This window comes from Salminus brasiliensis, chromosome 1, assembly GCF_030463535.1.
Source record: "Salminus brasiliensis chromosome 1, fSalBra1.hap2, whole genome shotgun sequence".
Lineage (NCBI taxonomy): Eukaryota > Metazoa > Chordata > Actinopteri > Characiformes > Bryconidae > Salminus > Salminus brasiliensis.
The window spans coordinates 27,234,063-27,257,815 of record NC_132878.1 but is presented as its reverse complement, the minus strand read 5'-3'; the positions used below and the strand labels follow the sequence as shown (position 1 = coordinate 27,257,815).

At 37.3% G+C, this 23,753-nt stretch overlaps 1 protein-coding gene across 2 annotated transcripts in view; it reads right to left on the bottom strand.

Annotated features, from left to right (window-relative positions):
• Positions 1-23,753, bottom strand: part of gab3 (GRB2 associated binding protein 3) — a 38,656-nt gene extending 14,903 nt beyond the window's left edge. Inside the window, exons 1-4 of one of the 2 annotated variants that reach the window (XM_072676620.1) lie at positions 23,231-23,753; positions 6,060-6,363; positions 1,608-1,812; positions 144-502 (exon numbers count right to left, since the gene is read on the bottom strand). In XM_072676620.1, coding sequence (XP_072532721.1) covers positions 144-502; positions 1,608-1,812; positions 6,060-6,363; positions 23,231-23,407 — 1,045 coding nt within the window. In that variant the 5' untranslated portion in view covers positions 23,408-23,753. The remainder of the gene's footprint in view (positions 1-143; positions 503-1,607; positions 1,813-6,059; positions 6,364-23,230) is intronic. The other variant, XM_072676619.1, reaches the window with a different exon arrangement.

Sequence of the window (23,753 nt, the reverse complement as noted above, 5' to 3'; positions counted from 1 at the left end):
AAAAGTCGCTTTTGAAAAGAGCATCCACTAAATGCCTTAAGTGTTACAAAATAACCATCAGCCAGATTCAAATCTACAGAGATATTATTATTATCCTGATATTCATTGTGTGTGTATGTGTGTGTGAGTGTGTGTGTTCATACCTCTTCTGAAATGTTCGAGACCTGAAACTGACGTTCTGCGGGGTAGGAGGCTTGGTTGCCAGTGGTTCCGTGCGGCCTCATCATTGTTGTGGTGATCGGAGAGGTGTGTTGGTTTTGGTGGGAGTGGCGGTGGTGTGTGTGTGTCGGGGGAAGAGCAGAATGGGCGGTCGAAGCGGAACACATCACCATGGCCGCTATTAAATGAGGTGGAGGAGGAAAGGGGCAGTGGGCAGCAGGGCAAGCCGCTGAAGGGTGAGGAAGACGGGTCAGTCACTCCTGGAGAAGTAAACATATCCTCCGACATGTTCTCCAAAGAACTCTGCTCGAATGACCGCTCCGAATTAGAAATGCTGTCACACCTGTAAAACAAACAAACAAAATCAACCAATGTAACGGAATCATCTACAGTTAATAAGTTCCTCCAAACCCACACATTTACATCTGCCTGGTGATTTGTACACACATACCCTGAGGCTTTTCTACATTGTTTAGTACATTTTAATGATTCTGGAGAGTTGCTCCAGAGTTACCCCACAGTTCTTACAGAATTAGCCTGTAGTCACACAGGAGTAACATCATAATCACACAAGTTATCAACCCACAATTGCTCAAGTCAGCCCACACCTACCTGACACACCAGATCAAAGCGCTAATAACATTAATATCCAGAATGAAGCTCTAATAACATTAATATCCAGAATGAAGTTCTAATAACATTAATATCCAGAATGGAGTTCTAATAACATTAATATTCAGAATGAAGCTCTAATATCATTAATATCCAGAATGAAGTTTTAATAACATTAATATCCAGAATGAAGCTCTAATAACATTAATATCCAGAATGAAGTTCTAATATCATTAATATTCAGAATGAAGCTCTAATAACATTAATATCCAAAATGGAGTTCTAATAACATTAATATCCAGAATGAAGTTTTAATAACATTAATATCCAGAATGAAGCTCTAATAACATTAATATCCAGAATGAAGTTCTAATATCATTAATATTCAGAATGAAGCTCTAATAACATTAATATCCAAAATGGAGTTCTAATAACATTAATATCCAGAATGAAGTTCTAATATCATTAATATTCAGAATGAAGCTTTAATAACATTAATATCCAGAATGAAGCTCTAATAACATTAATATCCAGAATGAAGTTCTAATATCATTAATATCCAGAATGAAGCTCTAATATCATTAATATCCAGAATGAAGCTGTAATAACATTAATATAATGATAATCATTAAATTGTTATAAATGTATCATTACAAATGTCTGTTGTACATTTAATATGATGTTATTGTTAAAAAATAAAAAATATCTAAAGACATATATATACTAAATCTACACGGAAGTTCATGTGATTAGCAGCTTTGGTAAGGCAAATGTTTGTGATTGTGTCTAATTGAATATGTATGATGTGATGATGCGTGCGGGCGCACAAGACTTGCCTGGTGATGCACTTCCTGCCGGTCTCGCACTGGGACAGGAAGAGGTAGTCGAGGGGCGGGCTGCTGTCTGACTCACTGGGCGTGTCTCTGACTGCAGTGTCGCCGTTGGCAACTGTGTCCTGATTGGCTGAGAAGGGGATGTGGGGGGAGAGAGCCGGAGAGGGCTGCTGAGAGGAGGGAGTGTGAGCCAGACTGTCCATCGATTCTGAGAAACAGAGAGAGAGAGATAGAAGATTGAGGAGGGAAAAGAAGGAATAAGAAAGAAAGAATAAAAGTAGAGAAAAAGAGAGAGAATGAATGAGAGAGACAAGGGAGCGAGTGAAAGATAAATGAGAACAAAATTCTAAAAATAAAAGCGTATATAAAGACAGTCAGCGAAAAAAAAAAACAGAAGTGGAACATATATATATATATATATGTGTGTGTGTGTATAAATATGCTATAAAATGAAAATGATAAAACTGAGACACAGTAATCATGTTCAGACATCTGCAGTGGCAGCGACTGACCAGCAGGTGGCTCTGTGTCCAGTGAGACACAATGGTAAAGGAACTTCTGATCACAGTGACATTATTAAAACCTGACCTTTTTGTTATACGCACACACCAACACACACACACACACACACACACACACACCATCACAACGAGTGATTCACGTGTCTCTGCCACCACACAAACACATGACACACATACATCAGACACCAACCGTTTAGAGAAATGAAAGTATGTGTGTGGGGGGGTGGTGGAACTTGACTATGTAATTATAACGCAGTGGACATTACAAAGACAAAGACAACCATATTCACAATGTATGTTGACAGAGGAATACATGGACATGACAGATGGCAGATTTGACCCATACATGCGTCGAAAACACACATACACACTAGTGAGCAGCCATCACTGCGGCACCTGGGCTGCAGAGAGGGTTAAGGGCCTTGCTCAAGGGCCCAACAATGGCAGCTTGCCGAGCCTGGGTAAGGAACCCACAACCCCCATCAAATGGGAAAGACAAGTTTTTCACATTTCAAACAAAGGTAAAGAAGTGTCAGTACTGTATACACACAGTTGATGAGAGCAGATGTGTGTGTGTGTGTGGGTGTGTGTGTACTGTATGAGTTTGGTCTGAGGTTTGCTGAAAATGTGTGTATGTTTGTGCTTTTGTATGTATGTGATTTGCATGCATTAGCTAGTTCCTGTGTTTATAGGTATAAACAAGCCCTGACCCAACTACAAAAAGAAAGTAAAACTTGGAGGCAAATTTACACTTCCTGTCTTTCACTAATATACTAGCATTCTTCACCTTCAGGAGTGACTTATTATACGTCACTCAACTATTAATAGGACATAAACATACAAGGGAAGTTCATTTACATATACAGGAGTACATGGGACATATTACTATATATTAATGTAGATTCATATACTAAAAACGGGAAGTCTTTTGAACAGAAGGCCAAAGAATGAAGTATTTCAGAGGTTTCACTGGAAATAATACTTCCACAGAAACATTGATATGTCTGCATGTGCGTGTGTGCGTATATTGTGGTGGCATGAATAGATATGGTCACTGTTTATTTGCACTGTGTGTGGAGTGAAATTCTGAGAAGCAGGGTGGCTGTTGTCATGCTATCGTGTGTGTGTGGTTGTGTGTGTTGCACACATTTACCAGCTTAGTACTTCATACAGCTCCAAACTTTACCAAACTACACACGGCCGGCCTTGCATTTGCTGCATTAAAAAAACGCAGTCCTTTCTGTGTTTTAATTGCTCTCCGCCTCAAGTGTCTTCCATCTCTTTATTATCTGTGGTAGTAATGGGTAAACTTATGGTTTCTGTCTCTAATCTTTTAGGCTTAGTGTGTGTGTGCATGCAGATGGGTGTGACCCTGCATCTCTGTTAGCCTGTGCATGCTTGCATCCGATTGTGTGTGTGTTCACAGTTTTGCTTTAAAAGCTAAAAAGATCTTTCTTTGTTGTAATGTGTTTACTTGAAATTCTTTTGAATATTCTCTCATACAAATCCTCCAGTAGGTGATAAAATAACCCAAGAGCAACATCTAAAAAAACTGCAGGCCTCTCTTGCCTCAGCTAAGGCAGGTGTTTGTGACACAAACACTAGAAAAACACTAGACAAAAATGGCATACATGGCAGAACAGCACGGCAGCAACAGTTGCTAACCAAGAAGAATGAAAAGCTTATCAAAGGCTCACAGAGTAAAACCTATATGATAGTCCTGAACAACGAATAGATATGAATTTAAAAAACCTAATGTGGAGCTTTTTCGCTGACCTATCTGCCCTATTATTTAGACAGCAAACAACATATACCAACTGTGAAGCAATGGTGGAAGCATGATGGTTTCGAGATGCTTTGCTGTATCAGGAACTAAACACCTTGCTGCCATTTATAGAACTATGTAAGGAACCTCTGCTTTTTATGCAAGAGCCTTTCAAGTCATCTGTCCATGATCTGAAGCTGCAGCACAGTCGGGCCATGCAACAAGACAATAATCCAAAGCACACAGACAAGTCTGCCTCACAATGGTTGAAAAATAAATGAACAATTATAGAATGCATTTATAGTTATTGCTGCTAAACAGGGGGGTGGGGGTGGATGTGTAAGCAGCTATGGGAGGGGTTAGTTGGGAGTGGGAATTAGTTTTACATACTAGCATTGATTGTAGGATCTTTTCACACATGTAAAAAACCTGTTGTGTTTTTGTTCCCTCAAGGTCCCATTTTTTTTTACATTATTAGGTTCTGGTTTAAGATGTGACGTCCCTTAGTGTTTGAAATGTGCATGAATTCAGAAATTTGGACAGGGGGCAAACACTTGTTTATAGCTCTGTAAGATATACAGTGCAGCTGTAGCTGTTATCTAGGCTGTATAAAATATCAAATGCTGGCATTTGGCTTTAGTTTTTTTTGGCAACATGACTGTCCCTGTCAGGCCCAAACGGCTATTTGAATATGAATTTGAATGTGAGAGAGTGAGATGACTCTGTGTTACAGAGAAAGAGAGGAGAGGTGGAGGAGTGTGTGAGCGTGAGCGAGTGAGAGAGAAAGAGGGAGAGAGCGAGAGAGAGAGAGATGAAGGATGGACTAGAATGTTAACACAGAAGCTCGACTGAACCAGAATTAACTGGCACGGAGGAGACATAATGGTGGCTAATCTCATGCTACCTCTTTCTCTGTCTCTCACTGTGGTTGTTAGGACTCATCCAAAAAGTTCCAGCATTTACAATCCGAACAGGCTTGTTTACAGACATTGCGTATGAGCATGTGTGTAAGTGAGATAAAGATAAAGCAGTGGCTACATTTCAGCAGGTAAACGATGCTGCATTGGTGTTACCTGTGCTGTTTATTAGTTGCCTTAATTGTTCTGACTGTATATGTACAAGTACAAGTGTTATTTGTGCTGTTTTGTCTTGATTTGTACAGGTACAGGTGTTATCTTCGCTGCTATGATTGTATTTGTACCGGTAATTGTGTTCTGGTGATGTTCCCTACTCTCTTGTGATTGTACATGTAGAGGTATAGGTGTTACCTGTGCTTTTGTGAATGACTTTGTACAGGTACAGGTGTTACTCATGCAGATTTGACTGGGTTTGCATAGGGACAGGCGTAACCTGTGCTGTTGTGATTGGATTAGTGCAGGTGCAGGAGTTGCCTGTGTTGTTGTGATTAGATTTGTATGGTTATAGGAGTTACCTATGCTGTTGTGTTTGGATTTGTATGGGTACAGGAGTTACCTGCGCTGCAGTGATTGGATTTTTTTTATACAGGTGTTACCTGTGCGGTTGTGATTGGATTTATATTTGCACAGGAGTTACCTGTGCTGTTGTGATTGGATTTCAATGGATACAGGAGTTACCTGTGTTGTAGTTATTGAATTTGTATGGGTACAGGAGTTACCTGTGCTGTTGTGATTGAATTTGTATGGGTACAGGAGTTACCTGTGCTGTAGTGATTGGATTTGTATGGGTACAGGAGTTACCTGTGCTGTTGTGATTGGATTTGTATTTGCACAGGAGTTTTCTGTGCTGTTGTGATTGGATTTGTATTTGCACAGGAGTTTTCTGTGCTGTTGTGATTGGATTTGTATAGGTACAGGAGTTACTTATGCTGTTGTGATTGGATTTGTATGAGTACAGGAGTTACCTGTGCTGTAGTGATTGGATTTGTATTTATACTGGAGTCATCTGGGCTGTTGTGATTGAATTTGTATAGGTACAGGAATTACTTATGTTGTTGTGATTGGATTTGTATGGATACAGAAGTTACTTATGTTGTTATGATTGGATTTGTATGGATACAGAAGTTACTTATGTTGTTGTGATTGGATTTGTTTGGGTACAGGTGTTACCGGTTCTGTTGTTGTTGGATTTGTACAGGTACATGAGTTACCTGTTTTGATTGCATTTGTACAGCTGTTTCATCAGTCTCACCTGTGCTGTCGTTGAGGGCAGAGAATGTGCAGATTTGACCGATGTTTCGCACCCAGCAGTTCATCTCCTCTGCCGTTTTTGCGAGCAGGTAGAAGACACGGTTTGCCGTTTTGACCACGAACAAGTGCTGGTTGGGCAGGGTTCGCTTGAAGGGCCACACCTCTGTCTGTACGGTCACCTCACACTCCTGCAGGTCAATGGTCCGGATGGGCTTCCGCGAGCTTTTGCTGCGGAAATATTCCAAAACGTCCGGATCGCCACTCATCCGGCCCCTTCGGAGGACGAACCAGCGCTTCCGCCATGACTGAAAGAGAGAGAGAGCAAGAGAGAGTAGTTCAAACTATTCTTGGACTCTTTGTCACATTGCAGAATAAAACTGAATTAAAAGACCTGTATCAAGAAAAATGCATTCCTCAAAACAAATCAGTCACTCCTCAAAACAAGCTCTTTGAGTTGATACCCTGAGCTCTGATATCATAATCGGTAAGGATCAGCTGATATCATGAGTTTAGAAACTGTAATTGGTAAGGATCAGCTGATACCCTGAGTTTAGAAAGTGTAATTGGTAAGGATCAGCTGATACCCTGAGTTCAGATATCATAACCGGTAAGGATCAGCTGATAGCCTGAGTTCAGAAACTGTAATTGATAAGGATCAGCTGATACCCTGAGTTCAGAAACTGTAATTGGTAATAATCAGCTGATACCCTGAGTTCAGAAACTGTAATTGGTAATGATCAGCTGATACCCTGAGTTTAGATATCATAATCGGTAAAGATCAGCTGATAGTCTGAGTTCAGATATCATAACGGGTAAGGATCAGCTGATAGCCTGAGCTCAGATATCATAATCGGTAAGGATCAGCTGATAGCCTGAGTTCAGAAATCATAAGCGGTAAGGATCAGCTGATAGTTTAGATATCATAGTCAGCATTTTTACTTAAGCCCTTCAACAACAGCTTCATATTGAGAGATTTAAGTAACCTTAGTAACAGCGAGAGTGTGTTTGTGTGTGTGATGCCATAGTTACAGTCATTATGCTACTGGCATACCAACAACCTAAACTCTTGAAATGAATTAGTGTTTGTTTGTGTGAGCGCAAGCTTGCTTACAACCTAACTCTCTCTCTCACTGTTCTTCATCATTTTGATGTATTTCTCTTTCTCTCAGGGTCACTCTGTACCTTTCACACACACACACACACACACACACACACACACACACACACACAAACACACAAGCAGGAAACAGACTGTGGGATATAACCACTGATGGAGAAGAGCTTCTAACGGTCATTTATTCAGTAGGAAACTGAACTCTGTGGGTGTGTGTGTGTGTGTGTTCTTAGAACAACGGCAAACATTGAGTTGGTGTGTTTCTACCTGTGAGTGTTCTTCCTCATTTACTGTGGTTCAGTTTGGTTAAATAATAATAATTATATTAAATTCATAATAAGACATTTACAATATAATATAATACTATATACAGTCTCATTGTACGGCCAAATATAACAATGTAAATCGAACAAATAAGTAAATGAACATGAACATAAACAGGAAACATAGGAGAGGTTAGATGGTCACTTATTGCCCTTGTTAGGATAGAATAATGAATGTTGCAGTTGTCAGAATGCTCAAACAGTATGTAATCAAACATACCACTATGCAGTTTATATTACATATTAAATCTGAAATGGTAAAACTCAGCTCAGCTTCTTTACAGACATAACAGAAGCTTTTTCAACACTGCTTTCATTGCCACAGCAACCCAAAGCTGCTACAAGGTCACTAAACAGGACAGAAAAAACCCCACAGCAAACCCTTCTTTATAAATAGCAGAGAATTAATCATAATCACATACTTACTTCACCAATAATATAAATGCATTATTAATTATTACTGTTTTAAATAGATGCATTTATTAATATGTAATACATAACTTCTTCATAGATTACTAACACATAACATACTAGTTACATTTAGATGTAAATTTAGTAGATACTGAATAATTCATAGTGGATACTGAAACATTCACACTCACATAGCAGGCATTTAATAATTCATAATAGATATTAAATAGCAGACACTAATAATTGATAGTAGATACTGAAACATTCATTGTAGATATTAACAATTCATAGTAGATGCTGAATAATTGATAGTAGACACTACAAATTGATAGTAGATGCTTAATAATTGATAGTAGATACTAATAATTCATAATAGATGCTGAATAATTGATAGTAGACACTAATAATTGATAGTAGATGCTGAATAATTCATAGGTGATACTAATAATTGATAGTAGATGCTGAATAATTGATAGTAGATACTAATAATTGATAGTAGATGATGAATAATTGATAGTAGATGCTGAATAATGGATAGTAGATACTAATAATTGATAGTAGATGCTAAATAATTGATAGTAGACACTAATTATTGATAGTAGATGCTGAATAATTCATAGTTGATACTAATAATTTATAGTAGATGCTGAATAATTCATAATAGATGCTGAATAATTGATAGTAGATGCTGATTAATTGATAGAAGATGCTAAGTAATTTATAGTAGATGCTGAATTTCTGACAGAAGACACTGAATATTTCATCGCTAACAGAAAGGAATAAATACTGGTTAGAAAATGATTGTTGATAAGTGTTTCTGGATTGTACAACTATACAAGCATGTTCAGTGGAGCTCAGAAAAACAAACAATTAAAAATAAGGGTACATAGACCCTTTAAGTAATATTAGACCTTCAGACAGAAATCGGAAGAATACAGAGTTAAACATTTGCTTTGTTTATTTAAGTATTGAGGTCAGAAGTGCAGATCCTAAACAGAAAAAAATGTTTTGTCGAAGCTTATGTGTGTGTGTGTGTGTGTGTCTGTGTGTGTATACTCTTCTGAAGAATTTGTTATTCTAACCACATTGGGGTTGTTCTGGGTACTCTGCGTTACTGAGACTGACCTGCTTCTACCTTTGACCTTCAACAAAGATGAGTTTCTTCTCCCTGTGGGCATGACAGGCATTCATTTGTGTGTGTGTGTGTGTGTGTGTGTATTAGTGAGCAAGAGCGGAACCACTTGTTCTTTTCCCAGCATTCTTCACAAACAGGAAGTCTGACACAGACCGTGTGTGTGTGTGCACATACATATGTGTGTATATATATATATATATATATATATATATATGTGACATGTAATGTGTGCACACACTCATGTCCCTAAATATAAGTACATATATTTGCACGTGTGAGAGTCTGTCTGTCTCTATGTAAGTGTGTTGAGAGTGTGTTAGTTAGGCTAGAGATGGTTCCTCAGTATAGCCATACTTCAATAAGAGGAAGTGTGAATGTGACCCAGTGACTCAGGCCACAAGTCTTTACACCCTCTACAGCAAATTACTCAGTAACTATGATAAATAATTAGGAATTATTCAGTATCTTCAATAAATGATTAAGTATCTATTATGAATGATTCAGTAACTACTATTAATAATTTTGTATCTACTTAAGTGTCCACTGTGAATTATTGAGTATCCACAATGAGGTATTCTGTAACTACTATGAATTATTTAGTATCCACTAAGAATTGTTCAGTAACTACTGTTAATACGTCAGTATCCACTATAAATGACTCAGAATCCACTATGAATGATTCAGTGCCCATCATCAATGATTGATTCAAAATCCATTATGAATTATTGAGCGTCTGCTAAGAAATATTCAGTATCCACTATGATTGATTCAGTCAATTCAGTATGGACTACAAATGATCAGCATCCACTATAAATGATTGTCTACTGTAAATGATTCAGTATCTACAGCTAATTGATTAAGTGTTTATTATGAGTTATTCAGTATCTAGCATGAATGATTCAGCATTAATTATGTATGATTCACTTACTTAGTATCAAATATGAATTACTCAGTATTTAATATTAATGATTCATTAACTACTATGTATTATTCAGTATCTACTATGAATGATTCAGAGTGCACTACAATTTAATCAGTATCCACTATGATTTTTTCAGTATCTATAGAGAATTATTCAGTATCTACTATGAGTTATTCTGCATCTAACATTCACTAAATGATTCAGTAAGCACTTATTCTTTAATCTATGCTGCTACTGCTGTTTTTATGTAACCAAAACACACACACACACACATACACACACCCATCACACACATTCAGACTTTCACATGCACACATGTGCACACACGCACACCCGTTAGTTTACTGCCTTTCCTCTGTACTGAGATATTAGGGTTTATTTTCTATTCAAATTTACAGCAATGGTTTGTAGAACTTCCTTATTTAGTGATAACAGAGAGCGACACACACGCACACACAAACACTATAACACACATTAATGCAGGAAGATCGCCACCATTTCAAGATTATCTTTGCAATGTTACTGTTTGAACTGCCCTATTTCAATTAACGTCAGAATTACTCATGAGTGTCACTCAAATATGACAGACCGAAATGTGTCATACTTCTGCTTTTGCCACTTTCATACTGCATTGTTCAGAACCAAGTGTCCAGTCACAGTCATGCAGCCACTGATGCCAAAAGCATCACAGCACAGTGACTCAAAGTGGATCTGGAAATACATAAATGACAGCGGCAGTCTACTGCGCTGTACTTCGTTGTTCACCATGGTACCTGCAGTGTAAATGTAGCCTCAAAGTTACAACACAGCCCGTAATACCCAAATGTGCACCTTGAAAGTTCACTGCATTCACTGCCCCAGGAGAAAGGAGCTGCAGAGAATGATGGTAAAGTTCTGCCTCTCCGACTAAAGCTAATAAAGACGTATACTTGAAGGTATAACCTCAGAGGCCGTTACCTTATTTGTGAGCATGTGGAGCAAAACTCAAACGAGACATTCTGAACCACACTCTAAAAAAGTAAAGCTTTATAAATGATTCTTGGCTTTAGCAAATTACCTCATAAAAACATCTCATGTTTAAATCCTTTTACCTTAAATTAAACAATCATTTTGGAGATGCTGCTCTGTTAAAATAGCACATTTTTTCTTATTTTTTATTCTTTAGGTGGTGTATTTCTATATTTCACTAGTTTGTGTATTTCTAGGCTGAGCTTGACTATAGCTCTAGTTTGTGTATTTCTAGGCTGAGCTTGACTATAGCTCTAGTTTGGGTATTTCTAGACTAAGCTGTAGCTTTAGCTCTAGTTTGTGTATTTCTAGGCTAAGCTGTAGATTTAGCTCTAGTTTGTGTATTTCTAGGCTAAGCTGTAGCTTTAGCTCTAGTTTGTGTATTTCTAGGCTAAGCTGTAGCTATAGCTCCAGTTTGTGTATTTCTAGACTAAGCTGTAGCTATAGCTCCAGTTTGTGTATTTCCAGGCTGAGCTTGACTATAACTATAACTAGTTTGTGTATTTCTAGGTTAAGATTAACTCTAGCTCTATTTTATGTATTTCTAGGTTGAGTTTGTAGGTTGAGGAAGACTCTAACACTAGTTTTTATATTTCTAGGCTAAGCTGTAGCTTTAGATCTAGTTTGTGTATGTCTAGACTGAGCTGTAGCTATAACTCCAGTTTGTGTATTTCTAGGCTGAGCTTGACTATAGCTCTAGTTCATATATTTCTAGGTTAAGGTTAACTCTAGCTCTAGTTTTTATATTTCTAGGCTAAGCTGTAGATTTAGCTCTAGTTTGTGGATTTCTAGGCTAAGCTGTAGCTTTAGCTCTAGTTTTTATATTTCTAGGCTAAGCTGTAGATTTAGCTCTAGTTTGTGCATTTATAGGCTAAGCTGTAGCTTTAGCTCTAGTTTGTGTATTTCTAGGCTAAGCTGTAGCTTTAGCTCTAGTTTTGATATTTCTAGGCTAAGCTGTAGATTTAGCTCTAGTTTGTGTATTTCTAGGCTAAGCTGTAGCTTTAGATCTAGTTTTATATTTCTAGGCTAAGCTGTAGCTTTAGATCTAGTTTTATATTTCTAGGCTAAGCTGTAGCTTTAGCTCTAGTTTTTATATTTCTAGGCTAAGCTGTAGCTTTAGCTCTAGTTTTATATTTCTAGGCTAAGCTGTAGATTTAGCTCTAGTTTGTGTATTTCTAGGCTAAGCTGTAGCTTTAGATCTAGTTTTATATTTCTAGGCTAAGCTGTAGATTTAGCTCTAGTTTTTATATTTCTAGGCTAAGCTGTAGCTTTAGCTCTAGTTTTATATTTCTAGGCTAAGCTGTAGATTTAGCTCTAGTTTGTGTATTTCTAGGCTAAGCTGTAGCTTTAGATCTAGTTTTATATTTCTAGGCTAAGCTGTAGATTTAGCTCTAGTTTTTATAATTCTAGGCTAAGCTGTAGATTTAGCTCTAGTTTTATATTTCTAGGCTAAGCTGTAGCTTTAGCTCTAGCTTTTATATTTCTAGGCTAAGCTGTAGATTTAGCTCTAGTTTTTATATTTCTAGGCTAAGCTGTAGATTTAGCTCTATTTTGTGTATTTCTAGGCTAAGCTGTAGCTTTAGCTCTAGTTTTTATATTTCTAGGCTAAGCTGTAGATTTAGCTCTAGTTTGTGTATTTCTAGGCTAAGCTGTAGCTTTAGCTCTAGTTTGTGTATTTCTAGGCTAAGCTGTAGCTTTAGCTCTAGTTTGTGTATTTCTAGGCTAAGCTGTAGCTTTAGCTCTAGTTTGTGTATTTCTAGGCTAAGCTGTAGCTTTAGCTCTAGTGTGCGTATTTTAGGTTGAGGTTTAACTCTAGCTACAGATTGTGTATTTTTAGGTTAGGCTATAACTCTTGATTCTATGTTGTATATTTCTAGGTCGAGCTTTGACTTTAACTGAGTCTAGTTTGTATACTTCTAGGTTGGGGTTGATTCTAGCTCTACTTTGTGTTCAGGTTAGGGTTGCCCCTCTAGATCAGTTCCCTGCAAGAGTTGATTCAGCTGCTTTCAGAGGAAAGACCAAACTGTGTAGTGCCAGAACTACGACACTGACTGAAGTGTTCATATTTTTTGTTGACTTAACTCACACTCTAGTTTTCACTCATGGTGGTTGATGAGGGCAAAGGCTGACCAAGATGAATCAGATGAATTATACACAATTGAAAACACACTGCAATAGCAGGAGGCGGTCAGACACAGATGCATTTTTTTTTATCATTTGCTGTGTGGGAAACTCCGACCATGATGTAATTCTGTACAAAACTGGGCTTTAATCCATGTCTGGAAAACCAGCCCACACAAATACACACACACACACACACACACACACACACACACACACACACACACACACACACACACAGACATACAAGTAGGCACATATATATAGTAATATCAAGGCCTATTGGTATTATGTATACATATGCTACATACATATTACATGTAATTACACAAACAGTTGCATGGCTGATTAGCACTTTAATGGTCAGCTGTGGCCTGTTCCCTTATTCGTTTCTGACAAATTAAGAAGATAAATGGTCTGGAGTTAACTGAGGAGTTGCTACAAGTGAAGGAGACCATGGCTATCAGAAGCTTTTGGAAGTGGGCAAAGCAACCATTTGGTACATTTAAAAAAAATGGTGAGCCGGTGAGCTCAGCAACACCCAAACATCTGGTAGACCATGGAGGATATAGACGATCACAGAATGATGTCTTTGGTGAAGAAAACACAGTTCATCACTGTCAAAGTCTACAATCTAGAGATGTTTTCATTAGTGTTAAATCTAGATACAAACAACTAGCAACACTTAAGAACAGAAAGGTTGGCTGCTAGAAAACATCTAAATGGCCTGCACAGTTCTGGAACAACCAAGATAAGACTTAATTGACTATGGAGAAGGAAAGGAATAATTCATGATACAAAGCATACCACATCATCTGTCACACATGGTGGAAGCACTGTTACTACATGGGTATATACGGCTGGGCCTCTGATGTTTACTGATGACGTGACTGCTGAGTGAAGCAGCAGGATGAAGTGTGTAGAGCTATACTTTCTGCTCAGGTTCTGCACAACTTCTAGGATGGTCCTTCACTGCACAGATGGCAACCCGAGAGCTTCTTAATGCAAAGAAATGGAATGTTATTAAACGTTCGAGCCAGTCAGCTGACCACAACACACACAACAATTAAGCAGCTGTTCTCTTACTGAAAACAAAACTGAAGGCAGAAAGACTGAAAGTAGCAGCAACTGAAAGTAGTTGTAGTGAAGACCCGGACTGCTTCTCAAAAGACATAAAATCCTGTGGTCCAGACTTCAAGTATTAAAAATAACCCTTGCATTTATAGTAATGTTAGTTTGTCCAATTACTTTTGAGACTGTGGAAGTGGAGGGACTGTGTAAAAATGACTGAAAATAATTCTACATTGTTAATGCAATGTTTTAGTTAAACCCATTTAATTAAGGCTGATCCACTGTGTCATAATGTAATCATAATAAGCCCTAATTGAATCATATGTGCTACAAATAAAACCAGATTGAGACACATAGAAAGTTTTTTTAGAAAGCTTTCTACTAGATTTTGGATCATTGATGTGAGGCTTTGGTTGTATTTAGTGACAAGAGCATTACTGAGGTCAGGATGTTGGATGATCACCACCCTACCTCATCCCCAACTTCCAAACTCATCCCAGACATACTGAATGAAGCATCATCATTTCAGAGAACCCAGTTCCCTTGCTTCACAGCTCTATGCTGGGGGGCTTGATACTCCTCTACTCTATGTCTGGCATTAGGCATGGTGTCAATAGGTTCATAATCATCTGCTCCAGAGAGTCCTATTGTATTGACAATTTTTTGTATTGACAATTTTAAGTATTTACATGCAATAATAATAAGACCCATATGTGCTTTCTATATGTAATAATAATATGACCTATATGTACTTTCTATATGTGATAATAATATGACCTATATGCACTTTCTATATGTGATAATAATATGACCTATATGCACTTTCTATATGTGATAATAATATGACCCATATGTACTTTCTATATGTGATAATAATATGACCTATATGCACTTTCTATATGTGATAATAATATGACCCATATGTATTATCTATATGTGTAATATAATGACCCTTGCATACTTTCTATATGTAATAATAATATGACCTATATGTACTTTCTATATGTAATAATATTAGAACCCATTTGTACTTTCTATATGTAATAATAATATGACCCTTATGTACTTATTATATGAAAGTATCTATATGTAATAATATGACCCATATGTACTATCTATATGTGTAATATAATGGCCCATGTGTATTTTCTATATGTAATAATAATATGACCCTTTTTTACTATCTATATGTGTAATATAATGACCCATGTGTACTTTCTATATGAAAGCATCTATAAGTAATAATAATATGACCTATATGTACTATCTATATCCAAGTATTTATGTGTAATTATAATATATGTACTATATGTATTACTCTGTAAAAAGTATATACTGTATATATACAGTATACTTTGTACTGCAATGTCTTTGTTCCCTATCAGTCGACTCATTTTTGCTTGTCTGGTCATCTCTTATAATAACTCACTTTTGCCCGTTGGGTCACTCCCCAACGGCCTGGCACTCAGAGTACTTCCCATGTTTTGCAAACGCCCAAATTTCACAGAAACACACGCACACACACACATACACACACGCACGCACACACACAGGTCAACACTTTCAACATACATCTTATGTTGGGTGGGCCACCCCTGCCTTCCTTTTCTCACAACAAAACAGCTAAAGTCTCACCCTAAACCCATGTGTGTGTGTGAGTGTGTGTGCATGTGTGATGACAGAGATTAGTCTACAATGGCCTGACTGTAAGTATTTGTAAAATATATATGTGGCATATGTTAAGCAGTGCTCAACATATTAATACCATCTTCATGGCATGACTTTAGCTTAGTGACTTGATGTGTAAACAGTTCCGTTTACATTCCAACATCACTACTGTATTAAAAACAACACACCATCCAGCTTACCCCCAATTAAATACTAATCTAAAGTTATAAAGTGCAATGCACATTAAACTTTAGAATAAACCCTGATGAACATAAAGTCAGTGGTCAGTGAGTGTGTTTACTGTAAAACTCTACATAACATTAGAATAAACTCTAATAAACATAAAGTCAGTGGTCAGTGAGTGTGTTTACCGTAAAACTCTATATAACATTAGAATAAACCCTAATAAACATAAAGTCAGTGGTCAGTGAGTGTGTTTACCGTAAAACTCTATATAACATTAGAATAAACACTAATAAACATAAAGTCAGTGGTCAGTGAGTGTGTTTAGTGTAAAACTCTATATAACATTAGAATAAACCCTCATAAACATAAAGTCAGTGGTCAGTGAGTGTGTTTAGTGTAAAACTCTATATAACATTAGAATAAACCCTAATAAACATAAAGTCAGTGGTCAGTGAGTGTGTTTACTGTAAAACTCTACATAACATTAGAATAAACCCTAACAAACATAAAGTCAGTGGTCAGTGAGTGTGTTTACTGTAAAACTCTACATAACATTAGAATAAACCCTAACAAACATAAAGTCAGTGGTCAGTGAGTGTGTTTACTGTAAAACTCTATATAACATTAGAATAAACCCTAATAAACATAAAGTCAGTGGTCAGTGAGTGTGTTTAGTGTAAAACTGTATATAACATTAGAATAAACCCTAAAAAACATAAAGTCAGTGGTCAGTGAGTGTGTTTAGTGTAAAACTCTATATAACATTAGAATAAACCCTAATAAACATAAAGTCAGTGGTCAGTGAGTGTGTTTAGTGTAAAACTCTATATAACATTAGAATAAACCCTAAAAAACATAAAGTCAGTGGTCAGTAGGGCTGAAAAAACTATTTTGATCCTCTGATAATCTGTTGATTGTTAAACTTAATAATCAAATATTTAGATTATTAATTGCTCAATTATCAAATAATGTAGTTATTAGCTTTTAAAAATGAACTTCAGATCAACCAAAAGGAAAAAAGATAAACACAGTAAGACAGTAATTTTAGCTTTCTGTTTAAAAGAGTTTTGTGTGAGTTTCAAGTTTGTATTAGAGACTTTTATTTTGACATGGTCTGACTGGAGGCACAATATAGTCAACCCTCCTCCGCTCTTTTTGTGGGACTTATTTATAACCAGCAAGCTGACTGGCTCTTTTTGTTAAAGGCCGGGACTTTAACTGTAAACAGGCAGCACAGTGAGCGTTACGAGAACTCCTGTTCATATTTCAAACCGTGGTGAATATCCTATTTGTATTTCAGCCAATGACCAGCTCCTTATTTATTACGCCTCTGAGTTGAGGTTCTCCTTTTTCCACTCAGCCCGTGTCCACATGAGACTCCCACGCCTCAAAGATATGACTCTATGAATCTTTACTCACACACTAAGAGTGATGTCACTGTTCCCTATTCACTACATAGTGCACTACTTTGTGGTCCCACCATTTTCTAGTGGCACCCAAAAACGTTAACAATCCCACAATGCACCATAATATAAAGTGGATAAACAATGTACGTACACAAAACACTGATGATTATGGAATGCCCATAATGCATTATGTTGTTTGGTTTGAAGACTGGCATTCAGCTTCCTATAAGACGACTAATGTTCAGACTGTTTATGCGACCAGTGTTGCCAGATTGGGCGGTTTCTCACCAAATTGGGCATATTTTGTAACACTGACATCAGAAGCCCTTTACCAGGACTTGATAGACACCTCCATGTACTAGTTAACCTGGCAGAGAATATGGAGTTCTGCAGTATCCCTGCATGAGCAGTGAACATACAGTGACTGTATGAGCATTGCTTACACAGGCAAGCACGTTTCTATATGTATGGGTAGTTATACTTCTTTGACTGTTTGCAAGTTTAATTGATTGTATTGGGTCATATGTCCTATCATAAAAAATGCATTAAAGACATACCTTGAAAACATTTTAGTTTGTGCCGCAAAAGAAAAAACAAACAACTCTAAATGATAACAATTAATATACACAAGCAAATAAAATAATTTACATGTCCTTCTTAATTTATAATTGATTTGTACATTTTTTAGATATCAACAGTTTATTATTAGGCCATGTTGTTTTGGTTTGCTGTTACTGAAATGCTGAACATCAGCTGTTGGTGGTTTTCATGCATTTTGGTGGATTTTGAAACATGTTTTGGCTGGAGACCCTCTGTAGCAACCCTCTATGACACACACTCTGCTGTCGCACAGCAAGGAGTTCATGAAGTTCAGTCCAAAATCGTTCATTACCTTCTGGAATTCTGTTCTCTACAATAATGCTCTATATAGTGATCTGGATTTTCACATGTAGGGGATAGTAAATAGGGCACAGTTTTGGACACAGCTCAACTTTTATCCTAAAAGTGACAATACAGATATTTTATTGCGAGACACCAATGCAGATTCTACCATTTTTACACAGCAAGTGTCCAGTCACTCACTGTTACCCCAAAGAGCACACGGTTTTTCATTCATTCCCTGCCAGTGCCTTTCTTTCTGGATTCTTTTCCCCCTGAATATTGCTTGTAAGGCCTGGCTGAGCACAAAATGTTAAAATTTAAAAATCAAAATCATACATGAATCCAAGACAATTACAACTCAATTACATCTCTCTCTCTCTCTCTCTCTCTCTCTCTCTCTCTCTCTCTATTATGATTTCAAAACTCTGTTTGGTCAAAAACAGTTAGTGTAATCTTGCTTTCACAATGTTGTGTCCCAATACAGATGGAGAGTAGATTTCTGCAGAAAGCAATAACCACACACACACACACACACACACAAACACATGCACAACTGCAGACTGAAATGCTTCCCACTGCACAAACCACAAATAATGTGTGTCATCTGGCACAGCACAGGAGGATGCCACACTTCACCTTTACACAACAACAACAAGACGCAGTGGGGAAATAGCTAAGCTTAATGATGGATTAAAGCACAGCTCATCTGACAGACCGTGGTTCAGCTCTGAGACATAAACATATTGACACATCAACACTGTCAAACCTATTAAGCTAAAAGGCTTATTACGAGTCAGTGTGCTACAGGACAGCAAGGATGAGGGAGATAAAAAATAAGGGGAAAAACACAGGATCAAGGAAAAATGTTATGCACAGAACTGAACAAATGATTTACTGTAATGGATTATAAATCCAGGAATGAATAGCCCAGCTAAGTTCTGTAACACCACAGCGGTCAGCTATGTGCAGCAAAACAGCATTACAAAAAACAAACAAAAAACAGGAACAGTCTGTTAGAGACTGCATTCAGACAGCAAAACATCAGGAACTCACAACAGACAGAAACACACAGACACAAATCAAACATGCAAAGTGAGGAGTGAAAGCTCGACCTACAAATACACAAATTACAGACCATGATCTACAATTGCATACAATTCAAATTCAATCCTGCACCAACTAGGGCTAGAAAAAAGAACACAAATTAGCCTAGAATTTAATTTGAAACTCTAAAGAAAATACAGAGATAAAGACATTCCAAAATTCCTCAAAACATTTTTTATTTCTAATGCTATAGCTAAAGTTAAAACTACACAAACTAAAGCTGTAAAGTTAAAGCCAAAACTAGAAATACACAAACTAAAGCTAAAGACAAAGTCTAAACTAGAAATACACAAACTAGAGCTAAAGACAAAGCTCAAACTAGAAATACACAAACTAGATATACACAAACTAGAGCTAAAGACAAAGCTCAAACTAGAAATACACAAACTAGAGCTAAAGACAAAGCTCAAACTAGAAATACACAAACTAGATATACACAAACTAGAGCTAAAGACAAAGCTCAAACTAGAAATACACAAACTAGAGCTAAAGACAAAGCTCAAACTAGAAATACACAAACTAGATATACACAAACTAGAGCTAAAGACAAAGTCTAAACTAGATATACACAAACTAGATATACACAAACTAGAGCTAAAGGCAAAGCTCAAACTAGAAATACACAAACTAGAGCTAAAGACAAAGCTCAAACTAGAAATACACAAACTAGATATACACAAACTAGAGCTAAAGACAAAGTCTAAACTAGATATACACAAACTAGAGCTAAAGGCAAAGCTCAAACTAGAAATACACAAACTAGAGCTAAAGACAAAGCTCAAACTAGAAATACACAAACTAGATATACACAAACTAGAGCTAAAGACAAAGTCTAAACTAGAAATACACAAACTAGATATACACAAACTAGTGCTAAAGACAAAGCTCAAACTAGAAATACACAAACTAGATATACACAAACTAGAGCTAAAGACAAAGCTCAAACTAGAAATACACAAACTAGATATACACAAACTAGAGCTAAAGACAAAGTCTAAACTAGAAATACACAAACTAGATATACACAAACTAGAGCTAAAGACAAAGCTCAAACTAGAAATACACAAACTAGATATACACAAACTAGAGCTAAAGACAAAGTCTAAACTAGAAATACACAAACTAGAGCTAAAGACAAAGTCTAAACTAGAAATACACAAACTAGATATACACAAAGTAGATATACACAAACTAGAGCCAAAGACAAAGCCCAAACTAGAAATACACAAACTAGACCTAAAGACAAAGCCCAAACTAGAAATACACAAACAAGAGCTAACAGCAAAGTCTAAACTAGAAATACACAAACTAGAGCTAAAGACAAAGTCTAAACTAGAAATACACAAACTAGATATACACAAACTAGAGCTAAAGACAAAGCCCAAACTAGAAATACACAAACTAGAGCTAAAGACAAAGCCCAAACTAGAAATACACAAACTAGATATACACAAACTAGAGCTAAAGACAAAGTCTAAACTAGAAATACACAAACTAGATATACACAAACTAGAGCTAAAGACAAAGTCTAAACTAGAAATACACAAACTAGAGCTAAAGACAAAGTCTAAACTAGAAATACACAAACTAGATATACACAAAGTAGATATACACAAACTAGAGCCAAAGACAAAACCCAAACTAGAAATACACAAACTAGATCTAAAGACAAAGCCCAAACTAGAAATACACAAACTAGAGCTAACAGCAAAGTCTAAACTAGAAATACACAAACTAGAGCTAAAGACAAAGTCTAAACTAGAAATACACAAACTAGATATACACAAACTAGAGCTAAAGACAAAGCCCAAACTAGAAATACACAAACTAGAGCTAAAGACAAAGCCCAAACTGTATAAGCATACAAACTAGAGCTAAAGGCTGAGAGCAAGTAGAACTTCCAATAGCATGCACTAAGAGATTGGAATGAATAACAACTGAAAATGCTGGCCACCTTTCTCAAAACATTACGCAATTAAAGGATATGCCATAATTGTTTTGTTTTAATTGTTGGAGGTGTACACTTCATTTCAATGGGACAGGTGGATCTTTCCCAATGACTCAGACCTGAGACCTCAGAGTTTTTGGCTTTCCTCATAGGCTAATGTTGGCCCTCTGTTACTCTGAACACAACATTAGTATTATGGGGAAAACACAGCTGGGGTCAATTTGTGGACGTATATACTGTGCGACCTCAACAACACACTCAACACTGGTCATGAGATTGATGTAAAAACATTAGGATTTTTTTTTAGCTTTTCACTTGTTTTGACTTGTTTCAAATTGTTTCTTTAAATAAACAGACAACATACCCCAATAGAATGAGTGTATTTCTTAGATGAAATTAGGTAACAAGTAAAAAATATATTTACATATATTTACAACAATCTTCTAAGGAGAAATATTAACTAGATTGTTTCACTGGCAAATCATGTTTTGCAGTGTATGTCCAAGCATAGTGATTACGTAGCATAGTGACTTAGTGACACACACTCCAGACCTGTTTTGCAGTTACATATTGTTATGATTGTTATGCTGGTGGTTAGGCAACACCTACAGCATACCTACAACCACTAACACAATTTCATTCCAAAACTGCTCATGAATACATCACAAGACCAGGAAGAAGAAGAAGCTTCAGCCACTGTACATACTTCACACCAGTTCAACACCGGGGCCCACACCTAATGGTTAATAGTTCTCATTAGGCGACTGCTGTAAGAATATATTCCAATTGTTCAGCCAACTTTCAGACATGTCTAATAATTTATCCAAGTCATTTTTTCAAGAGAAGTCATCCAGCACTGACACTGTTACTAGAATCAAGCCCGGTTGCTTGTCCATGTAGTGCTATAGCTTGATAAGACAGATAACCGTCAAAATGCAGAGTGAGAACCCGCATACGCCTACGTCTATTAGAGATGACTGAAAACATCTCCCCACAGGTTCAGGTGAGTGTGTGATGATTTAGGCATGTAGCTAGTTAGCAGCACACTAATTGGTGGGGCATACGCCTCCATTGCTTGTTAAGGGTAGCTGCATTAGCCTCATAGAAACCCAAAACGGACTTCAGACACTACACATTTTTTGGATGACTGGCTACGTTCATGCTGAGCGAGGGGTTCACCAGAGGAAATAGGATTTCTGACCAAACTATCACTATATAAAATGAATTAACATAATTGAACACTTTAATATAACATAATATTTAACATAATCAAGATCTTGCCAACATTTTACGCAGGAGTACGTCTGCTTTCCAGCTCAAAACAGGCTTTAGCCACAACACAGCAGGTAAACTGTGCTTCAGGTGGTCTGGCATGAAGGGGGGTGGGGGGTGGACAGAATATTAGGGAAGATAAAGGTTTGTCAGGATCAATGAGACTGACAACACATTCTTATACATGGATTACAGTTAGATACAAGGCATCCAGTATCCACACACACACACCACACACACACACACACACACAGACATACACTACAACTATCAAACACAAGGCATGACGAGTGTGTTTTTAGAGACCAGTGAGCTGATGGTTTATACAGCACCATATTGCAGCACCTGCTAGCCACATACTCTCCCTCCGTCCCTCCCTCTCTCTCTCTCTCTCTCTCTCTCTCTCTCTCATACACACACACATACACACACACACCAAACCCAGAAAACTCAATGCACAGTGTTTTTCTTAAGTGTAGCAGTAAAGCATTTGGACGTGTTATTCACCCTGTATATGTCATTACTATGTTAGTGTATGTCTAGTAGAACACACACACACACACACACACACACACTGACGCGCGCGCGTCTTTTTACTTACATATCTCTTGAGCTTTTTCTCTGGCGGGGATTTGACGAGCCATCCGGTACACACCACGTCCCCTGCGCTCATGGCTGTGTCCATGTGTGAGTGTTTGTGTGTGAGTGTGAGTGCAGACTGATACAGAGCAAATCCCGTGTGAAGCCTCCAGCGTCTAAAGGAGGAACTAACTAGCATTGGCCAGAGAGAGAGAGAGAGACAGAGAGAGAGAGAGAGAGAGAGAGAGAGAGAGAGAGAGAGAGAGAGAGAGAGAGGAGGGGAAAGGGATGAGGTAAAGAAAGATAGAGTTCTCCAGAAGAGCCGAGTGGGAGAGAGAGACAGTGTGTGTGTGTGTGTGTGTTTCTACGCTTCGTGTGTGTTTCTTGTAAGTGCATTTGAAAATTTGAGAGGGAGAAAGGGTGAGGGAGAAAGAAAGAGAGATAGAGAGGACATGTATTTGCATGCAACGTGTGTGTGTGTGTGTGTGTGTGTGTATCATGTGTGTGTGTGTATGTGGGTGGATAGTTGGGAATTGAAGACCCTC